The 12,086-nt window shown below is 33.0% G+C and overlaps 1 protein-coding gene across 1 annotated transcript in view; it reads right to left on the bottom strand.

Annotated features, from left to right (window-relative positions):
- The window catches only part of LOC139482489 (membrane-associated tyrosine- and threonine-specific cdc2-inhibitory kinase-like), a 29,688-nt gene extending 17,602 nt beyond the window's left edge, over positions 1–12,086 (bottom strand). The window contains exons 1-6 of the mRNA XM_071266396.1: positions 11,871–12,086; positions 9,504–9,639; positions 8,408–8,502; positions 7,548–7,630; positions 6,436–6,561; positions 1,185–1,260 (exon numbers count right to left, since the gene is read on the bottom strand). Coding sequence (XP_071122497.1) covers positions 1,185–1,260; positions 6,436–6,561; positions 7,548–7,630; positions 8,408–8,502; positions 9,504–9,639; positions 11,871–11,963 — 609 coding nt within the window. The 5' untranslated portion in view covers positions 11,964–12,086. The remainder of the gene's footprint in view (positions 1–1,184; positions 1,261–6,435; positions 6,562–7,547; positions 7,631–8,407; positions 8,503–9,503; positions 9,640–11,870) is intronic.

The following is a 12,086-nucleotide window of genomic DNA, read 5'->3' as shown; positions in this document are numbered from 1 at the left end:
TTATTTATGCTTGCAAATGTGTGTTATTTTCCAGTTTGATTAGTTTTTCACTAGTTATTTTTGGGGCACTTTATAGCTTGCTGTTCCGTGTGAGCCAAGGCTCCATGTTGAAGACTGTACTTTGACCTATAATGTTTTTCTTTTATAAATTGTAACTTGGATGGAGAGTTGTCTCATTGGCAATCATACCAAAAAATCCTCTTATATCAATAAGATAGTATGTTTGATATTCCAAATGGTCATACAATTTTTCCACCCTATTTTGTTCAGTATTATAACAAATTTGAGCTGAAATAGGATTTGAATTCTAATGAATAACACAACAAAAAAAACTCTTTTTTTTTAAATTTGAAAAGGCAATTAAATCTTTACAGGTCAATGATCAAAATAATAGTCGGTCAGGAGTCGCAAAGTAACAAACATATTAGGCCCAACATTGATATAATTAGTGTACATTTTATTTCTGTTCAATTTTGAGGAATTTTCATCAACCATCAAACTCATCAGTCTTTAATTTCTTTGTATTTCAAACAAAATACAATTTCGAGTTTGACCATTTTGTTGTTGCTCATGTCCATCCAATTCTTGTAATTACAATGTTATATACAGACATATTTTGTAATTTGTTGCTGCATGTTCATGGGAGAAGACTAATTCTAAATAAGTTTATTTTTCTCTCTGAATAACACATCTTCAAAGATTATTAGATACTGTTTAAAGGGGAATACTCCTTAAATATTTATTAATTGTTTCCCCTATCAACTTTTCTCTTACATGTACATGCACTTACTTATTCAAAGTTCCTATTGTGATGCATATTATTATTTCATTGTCATAAAAAAAAATTGTAATCCAGAATTCTATTTCTTTACCTCAGATCTCTTTCTCACTACAACTGTAATTTTCATGTGTAAGAAACATAAATTAAACACTATCTTCTTTCTTTATCTTTTATCAGTTCTTTTTACACGTGTTACTGTATCTATAGGCTTTATTATATTAATGTGCAAATGTGATATTGTTTGTTTTGACATTTGATTAATGTGACATTGAAGTATACCCAATATGATCATCTTTTATTCATGTAAGGGTGAGTGTGACATACTTATATGTCAATGTATTCCAGACAATAAATACAAAGTTAACATTTTAATTCCTTAGATATTGAAGCCAATAATTCTCACCATTAATAAATCCACTAAGAAGTTCCAGATTCCCTCTTCTAACATCTCATGGTGCTGATCTGTGTATTCTGAAAAACTGAATTAAAAAAAAACAAAATATAAACTCAGGAAAAATGCATCATATGTCAAGTTAAAATCTGACATACACACAGATGGATAGATATTCAAATAAGAAGTTGATGCAGTGATAACAGCTGTTCTATTAAGGTGGTACCCAACACTTTCACTAAAATTAATTTGGCTTTTTAATTTTCATAAAATTATGTCAAAGTATTTACTTTGACCCTTTAACAAAAATATGAAAATTTCAAAAATTTTGAACCAACCGTTTTGTCAGAAAAATTACACTGGTTATATAGCAGTTTGACAAACACCAATTTTGATCATTGAGAAGCTTAATATCCCTTTACAACACAACGTAATTAAAACGTTAAGCTGACTTTACAGAGTTATCTCCCTGTAGTGTTAGGTACCACCTTAATAAGTCATACATAGTATACAGGAAAGGCAACTTGAACAATGGGTTATAGAGTACATACAGATTTCCCTAAGACCGTCAGTGGTACTACTTGTACAAGTTATTTTTAATTACTTGAAGAAGTAATATTAATATACTTATATAAGCAAATTTGTAGGATACTTATACAAGTGAATTTTATGAACTTGTATAGGTAAAATAAAATATTGGCGGAGTTATGTCCCTCAGACATTCAGATTTTTTTACTTGTAGAAGTAAAAAAGTCATCCTATCTTCTTTTGATGAATTCTTATGATTTCTTTACTCAAATAGAATTTTAAATTATTTGCCCTTTGCAGATGTCTTTACTAATCATTTAAGTGTAATTTCATGGACAATGAAAATCCCATTTGTCTGTTATCTTCAGAACACAGCTCATTTACAAGCCCCCAAGGAGCAGTTTTTGAAGGCCTTGCGCAAATACTTAAGATCTTTGCGCAATCAGTTTATTTGTTGAATTAATGAGATGAAACATTGGAATCTTATAAATTTTGTTTAGCAAAGCTGGGAAAAATCATTAAAGGCATGAATTTACATCTCAAACTTGAGGACTTTTGTGGGATTGTAAGAAATTTTTACTTATACATGTAAATTTTTGAGAAAATTAAGGGGAGATTATTCAAACATTATTTATTTACTTATATGTGTATATTTTTTTTTTCTTCTTCAAGTAAATAAAAATAACTTGTACAAGTAGTACCCTGACTGTAAGATGTATATGTACATTGTACAAAAATGTCTTAACCAATAATTCAGCACCTAGATTTCTAAGTTTTTCTCTGGGTTCAGTGTATGGTTTTGAGGAACAGAACAAATATAGCTTTTTTAATCAACCTCTGTTCCCCCCTTTTTTTGTAAGTCTCATAAAAATCAACCAAATCATATTTCCTGTTTTCATTTTTTTCTACTGCATGAGTTTACCATTATAATTCTCGCAATTTCAAGTGCAAAGAGAACCTTGTATACCCTCGATTCATACGAGGAAAAATTAGAGGACCAAATGAAAACTGAGTCTATATGACAGATCTTCATTGCTACATTGAACAGCATTGGCGGACTGCGTACATCAGTGTGGCATATGCTGTGTTTAGTGTTAAAAGGGTTAATGCAGTCTTCACAATAAACTTTATCAGCCACAGGCCCAAAGTTGTTGATGTTGGTTTATGTCTGTTTTGTTTTTGTTTTTGTTAATTGTTTTGTTATAAATAATGCCGTTAGTTTTCTCAATTAAATTGTTTTATAATTTCAGTTGTCTATAGTTTCTTACAGCCACATTATTTGAACTATGGTGGTAAATAATATCTACTTCTTCTTATATTAGAGTAACCCCTATAGACTTGTACCTTATTTTACAGAGTTCAGCCTGCATATATAATCTTTGTCTTTCCTCCCATGCCCTGTATCTCATTATTCTTATATTAGAGTAACCCCTATAGACTTGTACCTTAGGGCTGTTCCAGAAAATACTATGTCCCCCCCGGGGACGGCAAACGATCTTTTTTTCCATGGGTGGTCGTGTGAGGGAAGAAAATATTTACGTTGGTGGTACCCTTGAGGATAATTTTATATTTATAGGTAGTGGGTATTTAGGAAAAAATTGATAATATATGGGTGGTGGGTTATTCCGTTGTGTGTGCATATTTCCGGTGCACATTTGACACGAAGCGTTACTAGATAGTTGTAACGAAAAACGGCAGTTTTCCTATTATTTACTGTTTCCTTAACTGGTACCATGCAACCCTATCTAAAAAAGTAAAGACAGTTGGAGTTATTTCCCTTTGCGGTAAATATATATTACGGAATATATTTGTCTTTTAAATGAAGCGAATCAAACGGTTTTCCCGGTTTTACTAGTCAGTTTATTTATTAGATACGCGCAGATTGATACATTATTATTTTAAATGTAATATATTGTTACATCTTGTCTATTTATGACAATAAACACTTAAACATATAAACTTTTTTACGGTTATTTCGTTTCGTTGAAATCTGAAATATTAGCACATGGTATAAACCATACATGTCAAGTAACATATGATATTCGCGTGTAATACACGCTTTTTCAACGATTTACACGCGAGGATTTTGTCACATGGCGTGTACACGCTTTTCACCACTTTACACGCAATTACACGCTTTTTCGTTCTTTTCATTTTTTGGTCGTTAGTGATATCGCTATTCTCGGGTTTTATCCTTATTCGGCGATAAATACCGAAAAATTCGAAGCAATTGTTTGGCTGCCGTATTGTTTATTTTTCTATATGGACAAACAGTAAAAGGTAAGTAGTTTGTGATTAGTTTTAACGATTTTGTGACTTTCTTTCAAATTCACTTTATAGGGGAAATGTGCACAGAAAGAGGTCACTTTTCAGGACCTGTACCGTCGCCTAAAGTGCCAATTGTTAAGCCAAAACGACGTGTTACCTGTTACCTTCTGTTACCTATTCTGTACTTTCCACCTTTATCAGATGAACCACTTCAGTTGGAATATCCTCTTGAAGTGTAGAATCCCTTATATTCACTATTGGACGGCAAGATTCAAGATTTATAAATTATATTTTGGAGTTCGAGTTTAAATGATCGAGTAACAAGTAACACATAATTTGTGCATTCTATGTTGCAATGATAAAAAAACAATACATGTGAGAGGAGAAATACAATGTAGCTATTTGAATAAACATTTAACATGTTTATCTAATAGAAATCAAATTTATAAAACATTTTTCTTTTTCAATTTCAGTTTTAAATCTAGCCAACACGGCAACAGATTTCTACAGGCCATGGGGATAAAAATACCACAGAACTGTTGCATCAGCTCTGATAGTACCAGCTTTCTTCTGATGAACTACCCAGTTTTAACCAGGCAATAGCAATGGGAGCAATGGCAGAGATAATCTATAGATGACATTTTACATTGCCAAAAAAAACCCAACATTTTGACATTCTTTCAAATCTTGATGAAGCTAATTCAGTCAAATATCAATTCCTACTGTGAGAGAGCCTTTTCAATTATAAAGAAATTAACACTGAATTCTGATCCGAACTTGACTATGTTACATTTGTTTTGTGTGCTGTTATCAAATAAATGTAACTAAAATTGAAACTGGCAGTTGTTTTGAATATGTGCCTAGTGGTGGTGCTTTAAAAGCAACATAACAGACCACTGTTTAATACAATAAAAGTTCAAAGTAGAATATATATTGTTTTTTTGTATTCACAAATTTGTATGAAATTATGAACATTACCACATTCATATTAACAAGTCCGCATCTACGTCACGCATTTTCACACGCTTTTTGACATATCATGTCATGTCATGACATGATTTCTCATTGTCAGAGGTTGACATGTATGTATAAACAGCAACATGGACAACCTCCCAGGAACGTCAGATGATGGAGTTCCCCATATTCCTAGCAGGTAATATACACAAACACGATACACAAAGTACCTAAGCAAACAAGTAAAAAAACAGAACAAACATTGCGTTTTCCCCTATTTTTTTTTTAACTTGGAACGATCGATCAACTAACGATGGCTATGCCACAAAAAAGTAAAACCAGAAAAGATAAGTGGTCTAGTATTTGTAGAGGTTAGCCTTATACTAGACAAATATTTTTCAAAGACTAACCTCATGTTTGATCCAGGAAAAGTGCATAGTTCGATGTTTTGATCTGGACGTTTAACTAAGGGAGGGGGAGAGGTAAAAAAAAAACTGAATTCCAAAAAGAAACCTGCAATCCCTGTTTCCAAAATATGAAATGTTAAATACTGTCTCCCCCAATTAAAGAAAATGTAGAACTTGAATTGCATGATAATTTTGGGGGTACAAAGCTAACAATACTTTGTGGTTTAATCTGTTGGGTTCATTAAATCTTTGACTTTGTTGAAACGGATTCTAAGAACAAATGGATGAAAGGCTAGCAAAACATACGCTGCCAAGGCCTACAGGACTGTTGTGACAAATGGTTTAGCCCTACCCTGAATTGTGATTTGTAAAACTGATCTCAAAGGTGATTTGCCAATTGTCAATTACTGCATGCATGTTGAATTTGTTTTGGTAACTTGTCGCTAGCTAGGGCTGTAACAATACGCCTACCTAACAGTTTGGTTTGATTTTCTATACAAGGGTTGCGGTTTGGTTCATTTTGGTTGGATACATTTCTGGAATTTTAAGTTGAAATATGAATATGAATGCGTGTAGACAAGGGACACGTAACACATCCAAGTGCTGAAACTGACAACCCGACCACTAGGACTGCACATTTTCTCATGCTGATAGCCAAAACATTGTGAAAAACCTTTAATAATCTATGGAAAATAGCATCATTCCGATATTTTTCTAAACTGACAGAAAAAAAAATCTATGGGTGGTGGGTTTCAATGATTTTTTTTAAGATTCCATAGGTTGTTGGTCGACATAATCTAAATTCTATTGGTGGTGGTTTAAAAATTTAATTGATTTCTATGGGTGGTGGGGGTAAAAAAAAAGTGCCGTCCCTGGGGGGGACATAGTATTTTCTGGAACAGCCCTTATTTTACAGAGTTCAGCCTGCATATATAATCTTTGTCTTTCCTCCCATGCCCTGTATCTCATTATTCTTATATTAGAGTAACCCCTATAGACTTGTACCTTATCTTACAAAGTTCAGCCTGCATATATAATCTTTGTCTTTCCTCCCATGCCCTGTATCTCCTTATTCTTATATAAGAGTAACCCTTATTGACTTGTACCTTATTTTACAGAGTTCAGCCTGTATATATAATCTTTGTCTTTCTTCCCATGCCCTGTAGAATGTAACACAGTTAGGATGAGGTGGCAGTGTCTCATGCTTGGCTACTTCTTCTAACTTCCTCCTTCTACAAAATAGCAATGCTATCTTAATGTTTAGTAAATCATTGTAAACATTTGTAAGAGAAATCATTTAGTGTTGTTATATTTGTATTGCTGTTCTCTTCCAAGGTTTTAAAAATAATTTTGTCTTACAGGACTGACCAAGTCTGAAAATGTGTACAAAATACATCAATCTTTTATTTCTATCTAAATATTCCCTATCTTGTATGAGACATTTGGACAAACATGGAACACATATCAGACATTTAAACTGACATGGAACATATGTCCGACATTTAGACTGACATGGAACATGTGTCCGACATTTAAACTGACATGGAACATGTGTCCGACATTTAAACTGACATGGAACATGTGTCCGACATTACTGACATGGAACATGTGTCCGACATTTAGACTGACATGGAACATGTGTCCGACATTTAAACTGACATGGAACATGTGTCCGACATTTAAACTGACATGGAACATGTGTCCGACATTTAAACTGACATGGAACATATGTCCGACATTTAAACTGACATGTTAAACTGACATGGAACATATGTCCGACATTTAAATTGACATGGAACATGTGACCAACATTTGGATTGACATGGAACATGTGTCTGACATTTGGACTGACATGGAACAAGTGTCCAACATTTGGACGGACATGAAACATGTGTCCGACATTTGGACTGACATGGATCTTGTGTCTGACATTTGGACTGACATGGAACATATGTCCGACATTTAGACTGACATGGGACATATGTCAGACATTTCAAAATTTATTAGTAAAATGATTAAAACTGACACTTTTCAAAAACTTTTTTACATTTTATTTTGCTTCAGCTTTCTAACCAAAAACTAAGCTCAAGGTCACACAATTAAAAGCAAGGTTAAAAGGTTAAAAGTTGACCAGAGGATTACATGTCTGATTTGTTTATTTGATTTTGACACACAAAATATGCTAATTATACTAAATATCTTAAAACCAATATATTACCTGTCAGCATCACCCCTGAATCTTTCATGGGACCTCTTCACAGCATACAGTTTACCATCTTCTTTACTTTTGACTTTATATACCTATAATTACATATTAAAATGAATTAAAGGACAGAAAACTAACAACTAAATAAATACAAAAGACATCAATGTCAATTTTGTTTTAGGAGATATCATTAAAAGTATCTTTTCTAAATATGATATACAAGGTTTAAAAATACTGGTAATAACAAGCCAGAATATACTACTTCTTCTGTCCATCTCTATAACATTGTTAGCAGACTTCGTGAAATCTTTTTTTTCCCTGGTCGTTGGACCTTGAAGAAAATCTGTTAAACCTATATATATTATTTCTGTAGCAAAATACCAAAATTGAATTGGTCCTGTTCAAATGTTTGTGGTCAAATCCCTCAAATCACCTCTTGTTGGGAACTCTGATTGATAGTCTCTCTTAGTGTTCAAACATTTGTTTGTTTATTACTCAACTGACTAAATCATTCTAAAATGTTCTACTAATTCTGCTCAATAAACAGAAACTAATTGTATAAATTAAAGTTACATTTTAATTTGCCCTGACAAAAACAAACATTACATATACATGTAACATCATTCTGTTTTTCATACATGCATGATTTTAAAATGCAACTCAAATTACCAGCATTTAAAATGGTTTATACTATGCAGTATGAGCAAAGTGTTGAAGGCTGTACAGTGATATTAAAGTTGTTAATTTCTGTGTCATTTGGTCACTTGTGAGTAGTCTCATAGGCAATTCTACCACATCTTCTTTTTCATATTGCAGTATCCATACCTCATATGCTGATGACCTGATTTCTCATGTTTAGAAAGTAGACTTACCTCTCCAAATGATCCCATACCAATCTTGCATATAATTTCAAACTCTTGCTCAAAATACAGATTTCTATCATTGTTACTAGAGTTACCAAGGAAAGCTGTGGAAATATTAAGGTTACCATAATATTGAATGTTCTGGTTGTAAATAAATAGAGAACTGAAACAATGTGTCACGATTAACCAGACTGATGTAGACTTTATATTGATTTTACTATCAATAATAAAAAAAAAATGCTCAGCAGGGCACAGCTTAATATGACTGCAGAGGTTGAACCCTGAACAGTTGGGGCAAATATGAACACAACATTCAATCTTGATTCTTTATACAGGTCTAAATTTGGATTGTGATTAAATAGTTGACACAGAACATGTTTCTGACACAGGATGAAGAACTGAAAATTTTTAAATTGGTCATTTACCTATTATGGTCCAATATCCAAAATCTAAATACATGATTAGATTCGGAATATCAAAGAGCCCCAAGAATTCAATGTTTGATGAAATCAAACAAAGTTTAATTTTGGACCCTTTTGACCTCAATGTGGACCAATTTGATAATTGGCTCAAAATCAAAAATCTAAATACATGTTTAGATTCAGCATATCAAACAACCCTAAGAATTCCATGTTTGTTAAAATCAAACTAAGTTTAATTTTGGACCCTTTCGACCTTTATGTAGACCAATTTGAAAACAGGACCAATAATTTAAAATCTAAATACACGGTAAGATTCAGCATATCAAAGAACCTAAATAATTCATTGTTTTATGATTACAAACAAAGTTTAATTTTTGACCCCGATTTGTACCAACTTGAAAACTGGGCCCATAATCAAAAATCTATAAACATGTTTGGGATTCAGCATACCCTTTGGACCTTAATGTGTCCCAAATTAAAAACGGGACAAAAAAACACAGACAGATGGACAGACAAATGCAACGGTAAACCATAATATATCCTGTAAACAGGTGAATATATTAAAGCTCATCTATCAAGTGATCAGTTCAATGGGAAAGAGACACATCTTTCTTTTTTGTTCAGAACTTGTATAAATAACTTGGAGTCTGACCAATGTCTAACAAAGTTTATAGAAAGGATACATCCATTACTGTGTTGACTTCTGAATGATACAATTTGAGCTCTCTCCACTGGCCTATGAGGGAATATCCTACTAACTGGAGGTGCACTCTTCACAGGAGGTCTTGGTGGCAACGAATCTCTAGGAGTTCCCTTTGCCTGTAGAACAATATACATGGAATGTCAATGCACATTTATACAAAGTCTATTGCAACTGTGGAATCACCATAATTCATAGGATACAATTTTTATGACTTTGTGGGTAAGGCAGATTTTACAATAAGAAGGAAATATTGTTTTTTTGTATCCATCAAAAAAGCAATTGCTGAAACTGTGAAACCGACTGTGTAATGGAGTAATGCATTATGTTATTGAATAAAATGTGTCTTTCTGAGTAAATAAAAATAAAAATTACTCTGTGTTTGTGTTTTTTGTTAGAATTAGAGGGTTTTCAATTTCAAAATATTGGACATGGAATAGACATCATGACCTACTTTACTGACATCCAGCTTATTTGGAGTGGAATTTTGAAGTATTATTTATAAGTGGAGCCTAATAACATGGACTTATATTTTAATAAAAAGTCTTCTTTTGTGTTTTAATCATAACTTTAAGGCAGTTTTTTATTGGTAAAGGCTAAAAAAGGTAATTTAATAATATTGTTGCTAACGTCACGTCTTTTCCGTCCATTGTGGTATGTCACGATCGCAATTTTCTTGATGGTTCTCAGACAGCCCATTGTAGTTATTTTTATCCCGGGTTTTATAAATAATTGAAAATAGCATTCATATTACATTTGGATGACGTAAGGGGTTCAAAGGACTTGAGGAATCAATATCATTGGCTGTTTTATTTTTTGCGAACGTTACTCTCGACGTTTCCGTCCAAATCAGTGTCACGTGAGCAACATATATTTAGATCTGTAACTCTCCTGTATAGGAGTTACGATATCGCCCTTTGCAGAAATAGATTCGGAGTCAGTTCCTTCACATGATGGGGAAGCAAAGATGGGAAGTTGTATGTAATATCGTTACAAGAGGACCTTAAATGTATTCCGTCCACCAAAAAGACGTTCGCAACAAAACGTAATGTCATGATAGTAGATGTTGCTAATGTTACTATTACGAATTGGTTTCTTGTGTATTCAGTTGATATAAAGTACACCTGCAAATGACATTCTGTATATTTAGAAATTCTAAACCAGACTGTACAATTTTATTACTCCAGGCGTATATTAAACATCACTGTGTGCATACATTTTAACTTTTAAAGATGTTGTTGCTCATGTGACATGTCCAAATGTCGCTAACGTTACTCATTTTTTGGTTTCTTGTGTATTCATTTGATATAAAGTACACCTGCAAATGACATTCTGTATATTTAGAAATTCTAAACCAGACTGTACAATTTTATTACTCCAGGCATATATTAAACATCACTGTGTGCATACATTTTAACTTTTAACGATGTTGTTGCTCATGTGACATGTCCAAATGTCGCTAACGTTACTCATTTTTGTCTCTGTCACGTTAGCAACATGAAAGTAGGAGACAGAACACAATACTGTAAAATCTGCCGTAAGTAAATCATGAAATTTAAAGTTGAACCAAGTACAAATGTTCTATAAGCTTGAATACAACTTTGGAAAAACCCAGAAGTTTCCAATGACAGGTCACAGAGTTAGGGATGGCATCAAAGTTCAATGTAGGATAAAAAAAACTTAATTCATATAGTTTTTTCACTGCCCCCCACCCCACTCTTCACTTAATTTGGGAAAGATTGATTGACCAATATGATAGAAGTAAAATGGATCTTGAATTGAACAAAACTTGCAGCAATTTTTTTATCCTACATTGATCTTTTAATATCCTCCCTTATCTTCCATTTCTCTATGTTGTTGAAAAACAAAACGTTTGCCAGCTTAGTTGATTTTCGCCTGGATATTTAAATATTTAGACCTGAATAAAACATAAGCCCATTATGAGTGTTGCTGATCTGAAAATTAATGCATGCTTCTGATAAAAGAATCATTAGAAAGAAATGAGTGTCTTTGCAAGATATAGAAGCATATAATCAATTGTAATCTGCTATAAACCATGTCCCAAGAATGTTGTCAATGTTGACGTTGAGGAAATGACAAACATGAGTTTAATTATTGTGATTTTACTTTAGGGAAATCTGCGATAACAGTGATCAAGTCACATTGTGAATTTAGGAAACCTCACAATAACTTCAGAATTTAGTGATCAAATTAAGACAAAGGAAGAGACATAATTAAACAATTGTCACTTGATAAGATGTTTTTGACAATAACCTGACAAACTTAAATTAAGAGTGCTATTGCCCAGTGGCAATAGTGGCTAACACTGCATTTTTTATTTTTGGGTCACCTTTTTAGTGGAGAACGTTTGAACATCTTGGAAGAATCTTGGTGTGGGCCTTGGACTCGAAAATGCGTCCATAACGCCCTCTTTCTTAACCATAGTCGTAAAAACTTGTCATAGTTGCATGTCGAAACTCTCAAATTTTAACTGATAAACACTGCACTTTCACATCACATCATAACATTTCGCGGTATTTTGGTTATTGCAATTTGAAACGAGCAC

The sequence above is a fragment of the Mytilus edulis genome, chromosome 7, assembly GCF_963676685.1.
Source record: "Mytilus edulis chromosome 7, xbMytEdul2.2, whole genome shotgun sequence".
NCBI classification, from domain to species: Eukaryota; Metazoa; Mollusca; class Bivalvia; order Mytilida; family Mytilidae; genus Mytilus; species Mytilus edulis.
This window is presented reverse-complemented; position numbering and strand designations above follow the sequence as displayed.